Here is a 19,952-nt window from a genome sequence, read left to right as displayed (position 1 = left end):
AACTTAGAGAGATTATAACAATTAGCAAATACATTCTATCCAAGAAACGAACCAAACTAGGGGCAAATTTTCAAAAACTTAGTGATTCATTGCACAGTGGGGTGTTTCCAAAAAATCTAAGCTTAAAATAACCCTAGCTTTGCTATTGTTTGATTCTAAAGCGCTTACTGCTTACTAGTTCAATCAACTTAGAATATTTAAAACAATATGTACATCACTTACCTCTAGAGCGAAGCTCCCTTGACACGCATTGAAGTCAGAAAAAAATTCAAATTGCCCTTATGAAAGCAAATTTACGAGGGCTGAAAAATGTCACATGGAACGCCATTAATCACATGCAGATTGATGCTCACAAAAAACGCATTAACCGCAGTTACACAACAAACTTCGATGACCAAGAAAAATGCATTTTACTCAATTTTCTGATTTTTTTTTTATTTTCTCGTGTGATTCTTCTTTTTGTGTTATTTGTTTCTCTTCTTTCATTTTGCAATGGATTTCAGACGCATTTTAATTATAGTGTGTGTCTCTTAGACTATGATTTTTTTTCCATCAAATTATCAGATTTTTTCTTGTGATTCTATGTTTCTTTTTGTTCCATTAGATTAACAGGAAGAAAATGCAGTAGATTAAATGATTTTTCTTCATCTTAAGTCTATTTTCTTTTTTTTTTTTTTAGAAGATTTTCCGTGATATTTTTTTTCTTCAATTTGTGAGAATTCTCTGTGAAGAATTCTTTTTGCCTCTCTGGATTATTTCTCAATTTATAGGTTTTTTTTTATACAGGTTCCATTCACGATCTTCCAAAAGAAAATGTCCATCTCTTTGAGCTAAAATAGATATATTAGTGTTCACTTGAAGATAAACTTAGAGATGTCTTCATTTTCTCATCCTACTTTTGGAGAGTCTCTTACATTTATTTACACAATTATTTTACACCTATGTAATTTTATTAAACTACCACGTTTTTCTTTATCTCTTTTCTTTATTACAAATTATTTGTAACGAAAATGTTGAATATCATGAAGCATTCTAGGGATGAAAGGGAACAAAATTTTCTCTTTCATCCATGATTTTTCTTCTCTAACAAAAACCTCTTTCTTTTTTTTTGAAAAATGCATTTCTTTGAGGAATTTTTCAAACACTCCCGCGCTTAAAATTGTCTTTTAAATTGTCCTTTCTTTCCGGATCTTTCTTAAATGCATCACACACTTTCCAATCGCACTTTTCAATCCCTCGAAGCTAAAGGATTTTTTCTTTTGATTTTGCTTCAAAATGGAATTGAATTAAAAGTTTCACTCACGAGTCCGGGAAGAGGTGAAGGAATTCGCCAAGCCTCCTCGAGTGGGATAGGCTCCCACAGTCACTCACGCCACGTCCGAATCCAGGGTGTCGTCCAGGCGATCATGGAGATCAGGAGGCGGCGGGATGCCTCATTTTACCACACCAGCTGCTCATTCTGCATGTTCTGCGGCTCAGAAAAATTCCCAGCACTCAGAAACTCTGGGGATCCACCTCGAGGGCCACCTAGCATATCTCCACCACCTCCAGCACCACCTCCTGGGCCACCGCCAGGTCCCCCAGCACCGCCATTGCCGCCCGGTGGACCCGTCGGTTGGCTCATGAAGCCCGAATCAGGCGTCATACCCGCAAACTCCGACACCATGGGAATGGGACCCGCATGATCCATGGGGCCGCCTAAAGGATGAAAAACTTTGGTGAGATCTGATCAAAATTATTGGCTAGGAGCATTGTAGCAAAATTATTACCATGTTCAAAAAGCCGAAAAGTTAAATAAAAGTTTCACAATACGCTTTTAGTTCTTTGGGCCCATTAACCCTTTAAGGACGATTGGTACACCGGTGTCCCATAAAGAAACTAATTTTTCCTGACTACCAAAAGTTATTTTTTCCTAATGTTTGTACGTAATTGTAAAGTAGAAGGTTGAAGGAATTTAGGATATTTTTTGGAAGTCTCCAGCTATTTGCTATATAGGGGAGACCGGGGAGGTTTGGGACAGGGGTAGTGTGGGACAAGGCGATTTTTTCAATTAATTTTTGAAATAAATGGGATTTAACCATTACTATATCGTAGGTAATATTAAGATGTATCTTGACTAAAAGAATGGATATCCTCAGTTATATTGTTTTAATTCTATGAATATTTTTTTTAAAAATTGATAAAAATTGTATTTTTTGATTTCTCAGCTTTGCTCTTTGTATTTTATATCAGCGATATATAATCAAAAGTTTCTTATCTCATTAGGTAGCAGTATAATCTGGGAACACATTTTTATAAAAGTTTCAGAGATTATATACTCTTGTTTTTTACTTAAAGGTTTTAAATACCAAAACTACTCGCGGGGATGTTTGGGACACCTGAAAGGGAATGAATGCGACGTTGATTTTCGACAAGAATGTAGGTGGCGTGCAATTTTTTATTGTCAAAATGGAGAGTAATTCCCAGTTTCCACTGGAAATCTTCATCTTGGGAAAATTTTACCAGTAGAGCAGATGTCTCTAAATACAGAGACAATTAAACCATCAATGTCTTGGGAATAAATAATTTCTTCTCCAGAGGATATTCTACCTTTGCCCAATCTTGATAAAAACTATTTTTTTCGAAAATTTCTCGAATAGTATTACTCTACAATTCTCACAAATTCTCCAGAAAAGACAAGGCGAGAGCTAATTCAGAGAAATAATGAATAAACAAGTACAATGCAATTGTTGTAAAATCAAACAGAAATCCGTCAATGAGTTCAAAACTAAGAGTTGCAAGAAAATCTACTCGCCTGAGCAATTTGATAATCATGATTGCAATATTTAGAATAAAAGAAGAAAAGAAAAGTGGATGGAAAATAAGAAGAAAATACTTTAAATAATTGATTGACAATAAATGACTCTACTGTACAAATAAAATTGATATTAATTTCTAAGTGTAAATAAAAGATGAAACATTTTTATTTCTATCAGAAATATTTTTAATCTGGTATTTAGAATTAATTAACGTGTTCCAGTAATGCAAATTATGCGAGAAAAAACGTGTCCCAAACATCCCCTTTTGCGTCCCATACTGCCCCATATCGGGGAGATTTGGGACAAAACGTCACGTTAAATGTTTTATCTTCTCCAAGAAAACTCACTTGTTTTCCAAGTTTTATCGGGTACTTTTTATAAAGTCAATACCCATAAGTATCCTATATACTGCATAAAATTGTAATACACTATCGTGGTTTTTTGGAATAGTGTCTCAAAGTCAAAACATGAAAAAGTGTCCCAAACCTCCCCGGTCTCCCCTAGTAAATTTTTAAGCTAGAAAATGACGAATTTTTAAATTCTCATGATGAAAAATAATTTTAAATATTTTCTATACTTCCAATTTTTTTAAGCAAAACCGTTTTGGGAAAAGAATGGAAAAGAAACTACAATACTCGAACATAATTTTTGTCATTAGATTGAAAATTATCATTCATTAGGATTTCCAGAAAAATTACTTAAATTTATAGACTATTTTTGTCCCTATCGTTCGTAGAGTCAAGAAATAGATTAAATCAGACTTTGTTGGCTTTTCGAAGCCCAGATATAAGATCTTTTACTGGTTTTGTTCATTGGTTTCATTTTTATTGCTGATTTTCAGTCCGCGAAAACTGTCTCGTCGTTAAAGGGTTAAATGGAGGATATTTTGTTTCGAAATGTCCTGTTCGAATTAGAAATCCCCCACTGAGCCCTTCGGTTCTTTTGCCAATTTTTTGAAGTGTATTAACCACTTTATAATTCAAAATTTTTTCAAAAAATTTCCTGGAATATCCTAGATAAGTGTACCGTTTAAACTTAAACAGAGCAATTAGAAAATTTTTAATGTAATTCATGATTTACAATTATTTCAGGATTCGTTTAGTGATAACTTTAGCTCAGAATCCTGCGTTGAGATTGTTTTATACAAAATACAGGGACACCTCATCTTCTTGTCCTTCCTTGCTAACACAAAGTAGGATCCCGTCTAAAACAAAGTAGCCCATTACTAGCGCAATGCTATAATTAAAAGCATTGTCCATACTCTTAAAAAAAAGCGCTTTGCACAAATGCATAAAATAAGTCTTAAATAAGTACTTAATAAGTCCTTAAGTTACGGCATTTTCGACGACAGTAGCGATATCTGATGGCAAAAAGTGGAAACTGGAATAAAGAATGCGATCCTCTTATCAGGCCTGAGCTAAAAGAAAAGCCGAAGTGAATTAGGTGGTGCCTGTTGGCATTCTTCGAATTGCCGCGAAAATTCACGAAGGAAAAACGAGAGGTTTTTTAATGTGAAAATTGTTTAATTCCCTAGAGTTAAGTCGTTTTAACCAGAAAATCCTTTTAATAATTTAGTTGATTACAGTTATTTGGGTTAATTATGAATAATTGTTGATATTACAACAAAAACATTGGGATGAAATTTTGAGCTTGAAGACTCATCTTCTTTTGAGCTGTCCCAAAATTCAGGATAGGTTTGAGAAAAACCCTTTTGTACAACACTATTTTGGTTAATAAGTAATGCAAAAGTACATATTACAAGAAGGGACATGACCTGCTAATAAGGATAAAATAGAGAAGAAAATATTTTGTCGCATTTCAGAGATTTTTTGCAACCGCAGCGCCACCAGACGTTTGTCAAGTGAGTTATTTGTGTCTCTATTTCTCTCTCACAGTAGAATTGCGCGTGATTTAAGAACTTTCCATTTGAAGTGATATTTGCATTTAATTTCTTTGTATTTCTGCAAGATTCAAGTAAAAGGATGTGTAGTGAACAGCTAATAAAAAAATATGAAAAGTTTAAAATATGTTTTACAGACATTAGGGTAAATACTTAAAAAGTGCTTAGTCGAAAGACGTGTCCCAAATTGTAAATGGTTCAAAATTACCACATTTTATCCTATAGTGAAATATGGTAAAATTTACGAAAGAATGGAATTTTAACAAACTCTCAACAAAAAAGCGGTATACAAACTTTTTTTTTTGAACTCTTTAAAAGAAGTAGGGTAAAGTGGTTCAAGTTGGACAGTGGTACAAGTTGGACAATCAATGATACAATTTGGACAGGGCTTTTTGTCTTGATAAATTTAGTACTTCATTTTTATTTATATATTTTTAATGCTTTAGTTTTATAATTTGGTTCCTTGTGCTTAAAAACAAATTTTGTACTGTATTTATCAAGAAAAAAGCCATGTCCAACTTGTACCGGCGAATTGTCCAACTTGTAACACTAATTCCAAATTATATCACTTTACCCTATACTAAAGTCACGAGTTCAAATGTTTCTCAAAGCGGATGTTTTGTCACTGTTTTGAACATAGCAAGTTAAAGAAAGGTCAGCAGAAAAAGTTTATAGACTCACCTGGTGCATTAAATGGCATGGGTCCTGGTCCAGGATGTCCAGGAAAGAATGGTCCATCGTGTGGATGAAAAGGAGGTCCGCCGTAGCCAAATTCAAATTTTCCATCGCCGGCAAAGTAGGGGAAATTCGGTGGGACATCATCGAGACCTCCGGGAGACAAGTTCATGGGGAATCCGCGCATCTTGCGCGCTCCTCCAAAGAAAGGACCACGTCCCATACTCGTCAACTGCTTGAGGCGTCTCTCCTTGGACCGCTTATTCTGGAACCAGACCTGCCAAACAAAAGACGATCGTAAAAAAATTCGTTGAAAGAACAACAAGACAACTAAAAATGTCCATCATTTTTGTTTAGTTTTTGGGATCAAGGGGGCCCTTCTTGTGCCGACACAACACTCATTTCACGATCGATATAATGTGGATCGTAAAATGGGAGCATCTCAATGGGAAAGCCATGGAGTTGAGATTTTCAGCGTCTGCCAAAAATTTGCATTGATCCATAAATTTCGATTTGCAACAGAAAAAAAACTCTTTTATTGACTTCTCAGCATTTTAATGACACCCTCGAGATCATAAATTTTACAAGGTGCCCATAAACACGGAACGGTCTACAAAAATTCCAGATATATACACATTCTCTGGACCGCATCTTTTTTCTCTATGTCCTTCTTTGGACATCTCTTCAGATAGAATGATTGAGGAAGTTGCTGGGTTCAAGTGATGGCTTTAGGAATTGAAAAACGTGATCCTGGATTGATGAAGCACCAATTGACAACTCAATTTGTCGGTTTGTCGCATCTTCTTGCCATCCTCAGTCTCTTTGTGACCAAGAAAACGACGGCGGTAGAATTAGCCACAAAAATGTCAAACCTATAAAACCTTATTGTTTATGCCACGAAGAAGTTCCATTGATTCCAACGGAGAAAGAAAGACACGAATAATACACATTATAGAGTCATCTGTCTATTATTTATGGAGACTCTTAAGGAGGAATTAAGCAGCAGCACCATCATCATCCAAATAGTTCTAGTATCTCCCAGGTATTGTCGAGGGGACACTCATTCTTATGTTTCATTGACAAGGAATTCTAGTTTCTTGAGTTTTATAAATCCTCTTTAAGACTATTTGTGTTCCGCGTATTCTCGAAGTTTCTTTGGGTTCACGTATCCTGCTTAAGGACATGATAGGCCTGGGAATACCCCAGTAGCAAATTCTGACTACAACATATAAATCAGGTCATGAAAACGTTCTTTAAACGTTATTGAGTTAGCCTTGATACCTAACGACTCTCTTACTTCTCTATTACTTTAGTTTTTCGAAAATTTGGCTTAGAGAATTTAGGTAAATTCATGCCATATTCACGTCAGCAAAACGCAAGTAGTTTGAAAAGCTTAAAAAAATGCTTTTCTTTAAACCCACTTAAAGGTTCCCAGGCTTAGAATAAACATTCTCAAGGTTTTTGGGTATTCTCTATTCACAAAAAAAATCTTCATCATCATCATTTTCAACCGTTTATCAAGATGTTCAGGTTCGATCCCAACGCGCTCCAAGGCCAGATTTTAAATTTTATTCAGCAATCTTGTCGTAGGTCTGCCTCAAGGTCGACGCCACCAAAGAATGGCTTGCATAGCTTTTCTGTGGAACCGCTTTCTCACAGAAAAAATATTTCGTAAAATTGTTCGTAAATCTCAATGAGCATTTATCGCTATAAATAAGTAGAGATGTCTGATATCTATACGAAAATAGACTTTCGATATTTTCGACATAGATTTACACATTTTCACTCAAAAATAGATCATATTATTTCTTGTTTATGGATCTAAAAACAATTAGTCGTATTTTTTAAGGAGAAATACCAATACATTAACTGCAATTTATTAAATAAATTGTATTATTCATATTAATAGAAAATAACCGATATTTTCTATACATTTTTTAGTTAAGTTATTTTTTCGGCATTCAACGAACATAATTTTCAGATAATATACCTCCATTATGTTCATACATTATACTTTTTAGTAATAGCTTAATTACGTTGAAAATATGTTGGTTACATTTCAGACATGCATTATTTGGATATCAAATGCCGCTCGGGATAGGTTTGTGAATTCTCATTTGGGACTTATAAAAGGTTTGTAAATCGTTTAATCTACAAAAATAGTTCGTTAAAGTTTGTACTTTTTCACCGAAATTGTCCGTAACATGATCAATTGACAAGCACATTTTGCTCTCTTATAAACATTTGTTCGTAAATATTTGCCTAGAAAAATTTTACGAAAAATGACAAAATTTTACGAACATTGTGTATGCAAACATTTACGAAGAAATGTTTGTAAAAAAAAACAAAAAAATGCTTGTGAAATGATCAGGTTACGAGTGTGAAAAACTATAAGGAACTATCTGGGCTATTCCTCTCCCACCCGACGAACACCGGATTAACTCTCAAAAAATGTTTGTGAAAAAGTTCGAATTTTTACAAACTCTTTAGTAGTTTATGCAATCTACAAGCATGTCGTAAGTCCTCACACTGATAAAGAATTTTACGAAATATTTTTTTTTCTATGTACTTTCTCAAAGTTTCACGTATTTCCGAGATCTTTTTAAAGTTTTTTTGAGTTTGCCGAAACATTTCTCAGTTACTTGCCATAGATTTCCCCATATGAGCTACCCCTTGAATAGTCTCTTCGCATTTCTTTCTTTCATCCCAACAAATGCCGCCCGTGATCCAGGAAAAAAGACACACTATTCCCACTTTAGTCTTCTTTTTCATATCTTTTCTTTCTTTTTTTTCTGGTGCCTTAACCCACCATGGGACTTCTTGTTTGTCGCTCTGCACGACAGTGTAACCAATAATTTATCGATTTTATGTGGTGACGAAATATTTTGATGGCCATTCCTATTTGTAAAACCACACGGAAACATCATCACACCAGCAATCAGCCACACAAAACAACCTGCAGCATCGGAAAACACCCACAGATTGGCGGCATCTTTGACCTCACAGACACTCAAAGTCTGGTTCCCAGGAAGGTCGAGAAAAGCCAAGACAGAGATTAGAGATACTAATCATAGGATTCATCTGTTCTTGCAATAACACAACATAAAAAGTTCGGACTTGACAAATTTCTTCCAAAGAACTTCTGAAATAATCCATTGTCAATTGCTTCTGGAGGTCTTACGTTTAGTCACGTAGTTTTAATTAAATAATATGATAACAAATATTTTATTATAAATTATCGCTTAACGTCTTTTCATTGAATGAATTTAGGTTTGAACAAAATCAAATGGTAAAATTTTATTTAAAAAAATCTAAGAAGTTTTTTAATGATATTAAATTAATTCTTATGGCTCTGGGACACCTTTTAGATCAAGATGATTTCATGAAATCAAAATTCACTATCCCTTTTATTCTCAAACGTTTAGCATATGTTCGTCTCACACTTTCGCTCTCAAAATTAGATTGAACTAAATTGAAATTATTGTGATGCTTAAAGGCGTCTACACATTAGGAGCAATTTTCGTCAAAAATTGCGTTTTTGACAGAAATTTGACGTTTCCCCCTACAACGCTGCAGGGAATTTCCTTCAAAAAAGCAATTTTTGACAAAAATTGCTCCCAATGTGTAGAGGCCATAAAAGAAGAAGAAGAGTGCGAAAGAGGAGGATGGACTTATGCAAAAGGTTTGATATTAAAAGGGACCTGATTTTGGATTTTATGAAATTTTCCTGATCTAAAAGGTGTACCGGAGCTAGAAGCTTAAGTATGTCAGTCCCCAAATAGTAAATTTAGTTATTAAGATCTTTATATTTGATCATAAATAGATTTTTTTTAACGCTTTTAACTAACGTCACGAAACTTACTAAAATTTTGCCAGTTGGACAGCAGTCAAAATGAATATAAGTTTTAATTATGATGATAAATAAATTAATTATGATGTGCTTTACGATCATATAAATAAAAGTTCAAAAGAGTGTCCAGTTTAAGTTTTGACCAAATTTTTGACATATACGATCTATGATTCAGTGGTGTCTACCGTTTATCTGGTGAAATCGGTTATGGTAAATCTACGACAGGTGCAACCAGGCTTTAATTGAGGAGAAATACATAAATTGAAACACTAAATATTGTACTACAAGCCCCTGAAGAAAAAATTGTTTTCAACTATATTTATTTACTGCGTTTTTCCACATTACCGTGTTAATCAGCAAATATTACGGGTAAAAGAATTTGAATAAATTTAAATAAAAAATCAAGGACTTTTTTATGCAAAAATATAGCACAATTTGATCTAAATTTGATGAGAGTGATTTTTTGCAATCGATAATCATCTAAGAGGTCCTTCGTTTAGAAAGTCTAACGTATGACTTCTAGGCAATTCCCCAATATCAATCATATTGACTATCAAAGATCTCAGATAAAACTAAAACAATATGATAGGCTTATTAAAATTTACGTCTTGATGATTAGTTTTTGCTACTTGGGTCATGCAATTAATTCCTAAGAATAGTATCTTTCCTTATAGATACTATTCTTAGCTGCTTATAGGATTACGAATTAACCCTTAAAAAACCACAAAGAAAGTATTTCATTTTTAATTATCTCAAATTTTAATTAAGTTATGATTTATATTGCCCAAAGTTCTCATAATATTTAGAAAGTTTTATTTTGATAAATTAATGTGATTCTATTTTATTCTAAAATTCTTCTACATTATCAGTTTTTTGTGTTGGTTCCTTCCTCGACTGTTTCCCTAGTACTCGTAATGTTCTAAAGCCACCAAACAGTCGTGACAAGAACCAATACAAAGAAAAGTCGATAATGCAGAAGCACTCGAGAACAGTAGAGTTCTAAAAAAGCATATTCGTTTTTTATTGGAACAGCACCATAATTGACGTTTCTTTGGGTTGACAGTCATAACAAGAACCAACGAAAGGAAAGTCATACAAATGCAAATGAGAACAGTCATGTACTAAAAAAAAATGTTCACGAGAAATATTTTCCCTCTTCATTCTTCAATTGAATTGCACTATAATCCATTAACACCGGATATGTGCTAAATTTGAACTAAATCTTATAATGGGAAGTAGGTCAAGCCCAAATAAATTTCAAAATTAAGATAAAAAGGCGCAAAAGATTCTGATATATGTCTTTTTCAGTAAATACCTTACTAATCGGAGGCTTAAACTCCCAAAGTTATACGACAGATGGTGTTATCTCAACCAATTTGTATCGGACGATACATTTTATCTTTATCGTGTAGAGTCACGATGGTCGAGACAGGAACCAATGCAAAAGAAAGTCTATAATGCAGAAGCAGTATAGTGCTAAAATTATTTTTTCATTTCTCATTGGAATAGTACGATTAAAACATCCCGGAATTGAGGGAAATATTTAAGTATTTTCTACTTCTTAAAATCATTACTATTTTGTAAACCAAATCAGTAGAATAAAGTTTTAAAATTGATTTTTTTTTAAATGTATATCAGTCCAGCAGAAAGACTTAGGGCATAATCTGAAGAGTTTGCTGAGCTCCAGGAATTAATCTTTAGATGTAGCAAAAACATAATAACATAATAAAACAACAGTTTTTTTCGCTAATTTACTATAAAAACATAAGCAATTTTCTATGGCTTATGATCACCTAGTTCACGATACGTCAGTATGCTATTTTGAACTGATTGAGAAATCCTTTGAAAATCCAGATAAATCAATTGAAAATCATAAAATATCTCACTTGTCCTGCAAGCGGAAAGAGGGTACCCTGAAAAAATAAAATTTGCCATCAAGCACCAAATTCATTTCCACAAAAGCGATTTGTAAACGCGTGTCTGGCAGAAATTCCATAAATTTTCACCACTTTATGCCACCCATTACCACCCACACACCCCACTGAGAAAATGCTAAATTTATCCCATGGACCTGGGATGAGGTGAGGCCAGGAAAAAAAAGAGAAGAAAGACAAGGGGCGGCGCCGCCAACTGTCATATTGTTATTCTTCCCTTTGGTACAATATTCCCCGTGTTTATAGAGAGGCATAGGCTAGTATGGTACAAAAAAGGTATACAGAAAGATTATTTGTGGCACATTGGAACCCCATGGAGAGGCTCTTTCAGTGTTCTTTTGTAACCCAAAGATCCCATATGCCGCGAACAGACTTTTATCCAGCGAAAGGTGGAAGATGGAAGGAACAACAACAAAAAAAAGAAGCAAGAGATTCACTTGGGAAGAAAAAAGACAACATTTTATTACATCTCTTATCTCGCAACAATTTTTATTCTTGCGCTTTTTTATCCCAACTCCAACAGTTCAACAAACTTCTCAAGTTATTACCATTTTATTTAGTTCAATCGATATTGAACCCAAAAGCCTATATCCCAAACATCCTTTTTGGCCCCAAAGTAACCCCCTGACATACAAAAATTCTGGTGTATGCTACTCATTGTCAGAAATCTAAATCAAATAACAATAAGCCAGTATATAATGTCCTAAATAGACCTATGGCTTAACACTAAACCTACCGACCGTTTTTGGTCGTTTTTCGGTTAAGGGCAGAATCACATTGACAGTAAAATGTTCGCCGTAGCCTCACCGTATTTCGTTAATTTATGCATTTTCATTGGAATTCTTACGCAAATTCTCGATTACCGTATTACCTTATCTCATACTCGGTGGCACTAGGTGAAAATAATATAAGAAAATTGAAGAAATGAAACGAAAATTCAGAAGACAAATTTCTCGTACAGTTTTTTTGCTCACCGTTTATCGCATTTTCGTTTCATTTCTTCAATGTTATCAAATTATTTTCACCTAAATTAACGAAATACGGTGAGCATTTTACTATCAATGTGATTCTGCCCTAAATGACAAACCGCGGTAGGATAGGATACTCAACAAATTTGTCTTGAGCAAAAAATTAATCACTGAAAAATATATTACATGTTTATTTTAAGGAATTCATAAAGTTTGATTATGACATTGTACCGTTCAAATATGTGTTAATTTTAAACCAGTCAATTTGACCGGTTCTTTATAGGTTTAGTGCTAAGCCGAGGAACAGCTTAGTGGTAAACTGATGTATTTGTAGTTTAATCATTATTTTAATTAAACAGAGGTGCAGTTTAAAAAATTCGAAGATCGGTTTCGAAAACCAAAAAAGAGACATTCTTACTTCTTGATAATTCTGCGATGTGCCTGAAGTACATATTGTTCGAACTGCGAAGTGCTCCAGTGAGCCCGATCACAAGTAGATTTTGATTCTCCAATAGTGTCTTGGATGAAAGGTAAATGGAACTCTATTTGCACAAAAAGTCGTTGAAGTTCGAAGAATTCAAATTCAATTTCGAATTTTCATACTAAATTTTCGAACAAGTTGGGGAAAATTTATCAGATGTCACACTAAAAAGCTCGCAAAAGAGTTACTCATTGATTATGGAGTGATTAAATAATGGGACAAGAACAGTAAGCATCGTTGTTCTGTTATTTTTCCTCACAACAATGTGAAGATCGACACATCTTGACACTTGAGCACTTCGAAATTCGAACAGGATGTAACTTCCGCCACCTTGAGAAAGTATGAAGAAGTAAGAAAGTCTCTTTTTTGGATCTTCAAATAGATTTTCGAATTTTTTAAGATCTACTTCTGTACGGGAAGAGTGTCAAAATGTGTAGGTCTTAACTTTGTTGTGAGGAAAAATACAAAGCAATGGCGTCTATTGCTGCTGTCTTAATAAAAACTCCATAATCACTGAGTAAATCTTTTGCGAGCTTTTTAGTGTGACGCTTAATAAATTTTCTCTAACTTGTGTGAAAATTTAGTATAAAAATTCGATATTAAGTTTGAATTCTTCGAACATCAACGACTTTTTGTGCAAATAGAGTTCCATTTACCTTTTATCCAAGACACTATTGGAGAATCAAACTCTACTTGTGTTTGCACCCACCTGATCACTTCGAAATTCGAACAGAATGTGCTTCAGCCACCTTGCAGAATTATCTAAAAGTAAGAATGTTTCTTTTTTGGCTTTTCAAATAGATTTTCGAATTTTTCAAACTCTGTGAATTGTCAGGTTTTGTTCCCATGGTGGTCGATGGACCACCTGTTTGAATTTCGAAACATTTCGTAGTGTCTCGAATAATTCCCCAAAAAATCACTGAGAAATACTTTTGACAGCTTTTTAGTGTGATATTTCATAAGAATTTCCTCACCTTTTGCGAAAATTTAGTTTGAAAATTCGAAATTTAATTTGAATTCTTCGAATATAAACGGCTTTTTTGTTTTATGCAGAGTTCTAATAATTTTTGTCCAAGACACTATTGGAGAATGAAATTCCAGCTGTGGATGGGAACACTTAAGAGAAATCCGAAAAAGTTAAAATAACATTCCGGAAATGTTAACTTTACCCTGCAGTATTGATCCGAAATCGGTGTAAATATTATGCTTTTTAGGTGTATTATGAGTTAAAGTTACCCTTTTTCATGTTAATTTTACCCTTAAAAAGGTGTAAAATTAACATTAAAACATGTTGATATATTTTTACACCTAAAAAGTGTTAAAGCTACGAGGAAAAAAAGTGAATCGCACCCTCTTTTTTCTCTCAGTGAAGATTTTATACAAGAATATAACGCAATTCTGAAATTTTCGAATTTTCAAAAGTGCACGGATTGGTACAATATTCGTCAATAATTTTATTATCACACATTATTAAAAGCAATGTTCGATATTTTAATTCGAATTTATAAGTGAAGAAAAAATGCAAAATAAAACAAATAATTTGTCAAAACAGTAAAATATTGCTGACAGCGAATAGCATATTCGGATTTAGAAAATATTGTAGAGGATACCAGGGCATAATAAGCCAAAAATATGATTTTGTCTGTGCTTATAATTTATAAAATAACATGTTTGAATCCATCTGATAAATACCTCAATGAATTGGGAGGAAGTTAATTACTCTGAATAAATAGCAATTAGCTCAATATTCTAATTCTGCCTCGGTGTCCCCTAATATTATATTTGGTAACTTAGCTCGATATTGGAGATTTATCTTAACATTTAGTTTCAGTATCATTGAGAAATGAATTTTATAATGTTATTATTGATATTTAGCATAATTTGTAATTAGCTTAATGGCCTCTACACATTGGGAGCAATTTTTGTCAAAAATTGCTTTTTTGAAGGAAATTCCCTGCAGCGTTGTAGGGGGAAACGTCAAATTTCTGTCAAAAACGCAATTTTTGACGAAAATTGCTCCCAATGTGTAGACGCCTTAAAGGTCTTTGAAAGTATTTTGTCAAAAAAGAACAGTATGACAAAACTTTTATGCATAGGAGACCAGTCTTTTGACAAACTTTTAACAAACAGCGTCAAAAAGTTTAAAAACTTTTCTTTTAGGACTAGAAAGCTCACCAAATGGAGGATTTTTGATGTGTCAGGAAAATGACTCGGACACTTCAGCACAATGAACAGTGTAATGAGAATCACAAGTGAGTGAAAAATATTCTTAAATTTGTTCCATTCACCATCCGGATCGAATGTGGCGCTATGCCACAATAGAACCCTAACTAATGCGATTTCATCAGCATAAAATGTTACTCATTGTACAGCCTGTGGAGAGACCACAGAATCACTGATAAAAAATCAAGAAGAAATTCAACACAAAAATTCTTCCCGAGATACGCAAGAATATTTTTTAATTCTTTGCTCTAACAAAAAAACGTCCCACAGGAATTTCATCCCACTTGAGAGATCTCTACGCCACAAAATTACTGAATAAAAGCTTCCGTAGGCTTTCTAATTGAGCACAGTTTTGCATTCAAAGGTAAGTTGTCTTTCACCACAGGAATTCACAAGAATTACTTGTCATTTTACGACTGAAGCACATGGTCACACAAAGCCACAAAATCATCAATGAAACTATATCAATAAATTTCAAAGAATACCCTGTCGCGATATCATTTAACTTTTGATGCAATTAATAAAAGAATTCAGAAGAGGTATTGCGAAGTTTACAGGCTATTATTAAAATTCTAAACTTTAATGTGACAGAAAAGAGATAAAATTTGCCTGTAAAATGTCGGTAAATGTTGCAATTACCTCGATTTAATTTTATTTAAACGAGGACATTTTTATTTTGAATCTTTTGAACAATCTCTAAGACTTTCAATTTTAGCCAGGACACACTTGGGGGATTCAAAAAGGCAGTTGAAAAACTTTAGGTCAGGAATGAATCACAGTGTTTGAGTCGTTTAAGTAAATTAAGAAAAATACCATCCTCGAATAAATACTCAGAATATGATTTCAAATTTAAATGTGACATAAGAATAAGTGTCATAAAACTCAAATTTGAATTGTAACGAATTATTGTTGAGACGGTTGAGACAAACGCGTAATCAAAAAAATTGGCACAAACTTTATAAATTGCAGTATTTGAATGCAATTTCCTCATAAAGTACACACATCTCACCATTTCCCTCGTAGAAGATATATTTGCATGAAATATCACAAATAATTTATTATACTGTGTTGACTGACTAATGACATACGACGTGATTGATCAATTTGTCATGTGAGGGAGAGATGCACCAGCAAAAAAAAATCAATTTATCAGTAATCACAAGAAGAAGCTCCCTTTCTCATCTGCTTTCCCACGTCATTTGCCTTGAGATGTAATTTTGTGGAAACTTAGAGACTCGTGATGACAGCCTTATTGAGTGGTTTCCACCATTGTCTCATCATTCTATTTCAAACAAAATTACAGGTAATTTTCAATCCAATACATCATTATTAATGCCATGGCGATAATTTATTGGGAGAACTTTCTACGCCAGAAAGCTCAAAGAGGAAGCTTTTTCACAGAGGAATATCAATTGATGTCAATTGAGATTCTTAGGGGCCTTTCTTTAGCACCCAACCCACATTGTTCTTCTGGCCTCTGAAGAAAGCAACATCGAAGAATAATAGCAGAGTAATACCCTCTGATTCGCTGCATGAGATTAGAGGCCAGCAGTTAGTTTATTGGTGAGTAGCCACGACTCTACTTTTCCGGGAGTCAACCTCACCATGGAATCATCACGACGACCCGATAATGATTTCTGCATTTCATGATTTCTCTATTATACCAAGAGCCATTCCTCCATTTCTTTTCAACCAGACATCCAAGTACAAAAAAGCGACATAAAAGAAATGTGGCTTAACACTCAAATCGGCAGCCAAAAGATCAGAGAGACGAACCCAAGAAAGAAGGTGGAGGACAGCAGAATAAATCGCTCCTCCAATATTACAGGGACACATGCCGATTTTTATCGAACATTAGATATTATAAACATTTTGTTACTCAGCTAGAACCTTAACATAAAAATGCATTATTTTCTCATTGCATTGTCGAGGGACAAATCCGTGGAAAACGACCCGTCAAATCCTTGCTCTACCTGCCGATTTTACTCGGAGGTTTTTTGAATTGTAACGGTATATTCTAGTACATTCAGAGGAGATCTGTAGATTTTCGGCAGAAATTCTTCCGAAAATCTGCAGATTCTCGTCAGAATTTCTGCATAGAAAATCTGCATAGTCTCCATTTTCTCAACAAAAATATTGTTGAATCAAGAAACTGTAGCAGTTTCAAAGAAAATGGTATGCTCTGCTTAACAAGCATTACCGATTAAACATTTTAGATAAGTAAAAAGTTGCGAGCAATAATACAAATTTCTTAAAAATCGCCAATCGAATGATACAAAAAAAAACACGAAATTTAGGTCGACACTGTGTTTAAAGAAATCACTTCACTATTCTCTACTTATAACACGACGTTGCAGAATTCTTTATTTTATATAAACACTGTGAAATCACCAAGAATCACTCTATTAATTTTTGCAAACTTCAGTGAAAAAAATATTCCATCTTTTCTGACACAGCTGTCTGGAAGTCTGGAATGTAGAAAAAAATCTACAGAAAATCGACAAAATATCTTCAGAAATTCGTTAGAGTATGCATCAGGATTCGTCAGAAAATCTGGAAAATTTTCTGACGAATTTTGTCCCAAGCCCAAATAAAATTCGTAGGAATATCTACAGATTTCTCGGCAGATTTTCGGCAGAGGTGTAGATATTTTCTGCAGAAAACTTCTTCTTCTTCTTCTATTTTATGTAAGGCTGTCAGACTCACTCGGGTCCATATAGCCATGCAGAAAACTTAAAGATATCTGACGAAATTATTTGACGGGGAATGAAGTAGTCAACAATCAAGGTTTAAGGGTTATTCGCGACTAACTTCATGCAATATGTCATTGTCTTGTCAAATTAGACGAAGTTCGCAATTACATTTTGCACTACCTCGTAAAATTCTCAAATTCCCTCACAAATCGGGAGTTATTAAAGTTCTTGATAATGTTGAAAAATCAATTTTCAGTCAATAGAGACTGAAAGAAAAGCCGCAAGATCGAAAGTTGGTCCTTCGAGCCGGTCCTTCGAGAGCCCTGCGAGGTTCAGGTAAAATTAAGGAATTACAACGATGGAGGAAAGAGTTACAGATCATAGAGAATTATATCACACGCGGGTAACTCAACTTACGTATTTTTTTAAGTAAAGTATTGGTATTTACAGATAACGTTCCTTTTCAAACAAAACCGCCTCTTTGAAGTCATGTAATGAAGAATACCTAAAATGAACATACGCCCCTGTAATACTGGATGAGCAATATAAAAGCACCCGCCCAAGGAGTTACAGAGTCATATTTTGGGTGAAAATTTTCATCGATGGGTATTGATTGATGAAAACCAAGTCACTCTCCCTCCCATCACCCAAAACAGCCAATTTCGACACCACAATAAAAGCAATTTCAGCCCAACAATGCGACTCATTCTTGTTCCCTTGTTGCCTCTGGACTTGTTCTTCTACCTCACCATCCTCCTTCTACCCAGCTCCTCCAATCAGACCCCCAGAAGGAACTCTTGTGGAAAAAAAAATAGAGAACCCGGACAAACTTTTAGCCAAGTCATCGAGCACGAATCATGGTGAAAGAATTATTGGACTACTTTTTTCCACCAAGAGTCATCCTTTACCACTCAATTCCCTCTGAGATCCTCCCTCTGAGGCGGAAATGACTCTTGGGAGTTAAGGAATTGATGACAGGACACCATTACAGACATATTTTCAGCTTCTTGACGTTCAACCATTTTTCTTCATAGAAATTTTAAGGACCGTCGGGAAAGGACTCTTCCTTTCCCAACAGAAGGAAATGAAAGTCAAAAGTAAGTACTAGTAGACGTACTATTTAATGTAAACTTTTCTTAAAACGAAAGATCTAAGATGTGACTTTAATCTTATAACTAGAAGAAACGCACTTACGACTTAAGCCAAGAGACAACTTAGTAGAAAATGATGGAAATGTAGTTTAACCATTATATTCGAATAGAATTACGCTAAGCCGTCACTCGGCTAATCCTCAGGTCTGTCAAAGCCCTTATGCCATCTTCAGACCTAAAGTTTGGCCCGATGATATCGGAATTTAAAATAGAAACCTATTTTATCGGTTTTTCAAAATTTAATATATCTATTTTCCATGTTGTCCAATCTTATGGCCTCTACACACTAGACAAATTTATGTCCATATTGAAGAAAATTTCCTATGCATGTGTTGGAAAAATTCTTTAATATGGACACAAATTTCTTAAGTATGTAGAGGCCATTAACCCTTTAAGGACGAGAAGGTCAAAAATCGGGGTTCAGAAAAAATCACTTTTTCTGACTTTTTAGAGCAAAGCATAACTTTAGAAGATCATAGCACAAATTTGATTTTTGGGTCACCAGTGACCCAATCGTCCTTAAAGGGTCGAACGATAATTTTTCAAAAAATTCATGATTGATAAGATATTACAGAAGTTAAGCCATATGGCTAAGCCATATGTCTGAAGCCCATTTTAGACTCAATTAGCAAAGCTATGTAAATATTTAATTCAATTTATTCATTTCATTTTCATCTTTTTGCCCCTTTCGCATGCGGCCATCGCCATCTTTGCGTCGATTCCAACCTCCGGGAAAATAGAGACTTATGTGCTGGATAAACCTATGGCTTAAGCTGAGAAATGACTTAACGTAATTTTAATCAAAATAATGATTAAACTACATTTCCATTAGTTTTTCACTAAGCCGTTTCTCAGCTTAAGTCGTAAGTCTGCAACCAGATCTTCGGGAACTGGGCTAAACCTCTAGTCTTAAGACTGCTTTAGACCTAAATTTAGAGTAAAATCTCTCACAAAACGAATTTAATGGAAGCAGCTAAAGTGTCGAAAGCCAAAATCCCGAAAACCAAATAACGAATGTTCAAAATCCCGGAAGGGAAAAACTATATGGAGGATAATGTGTAGAATAATTTCCCAAGCCACAGAAAATTTCTCTTTGCTTCCAGCAAGCGCGGGCGCAATCGGGGGAGTATCTATGATACTTTGAATAATTCGTGATGTTGGCTTTCTGGATTTTCGCTTTGAGAATTTTCACCGGGACTCGAATTTAATATTAATACAAATGATCAAATGACAAGTTTAAATAGTCTAATATGATTCATTTCACAATAAACATATTTCG

General features: G+C 34.3%; 1 protein-coding gene across 1 annotated transcript in view; it reads right to left on the bottom strand.

Moving 5' to 3' along the window:
* Positions 1 to 414: 414 nt before the first annotated feature.
* The window catches only part of LOC129805066 (LIM/homeobox protein Lhx1), a 77,531-nt gene continuing 57,993 nt past the window's right edge, over positions 415 to 19,952 (bottom strand). The window contains exons 8-9 of the mRNA XM_055852886.1: positions 5,380 to 5,650; positions 415 to 1,698 (exon numbers count right to left, since the gene is read on the bottom strand). Coding sequence (XP_055708861.1) covers positions 1,439 to 1,698; positions 5,380 to 5,650 — 531 coding nt within the window. The 3' untranslated portion in view covers positions 415 to 1,438. The remainder of the gene's footprint in view (positions 1,699 to 5,379; positions 5,651 to 19,952) is intronic.

Source organism: Phlebotomus papatasi, chromosome 2, assembly GCF_024763615.1.
Source record: "Phlebotomus papatasi isolate M1 chromosome 2, Ppap_2.1, whole genome shotgun sequence".
NCBI classification, from domain to species: Eukaryota; Metazoa; Arthropoda; class Insecta; order Diptera; family Psychodidae; genus Phlebotomus; species Phlebotomus papatasi.
This window is presented reverse-complemented; position numbering and strand designations above follow the sequence as displayed.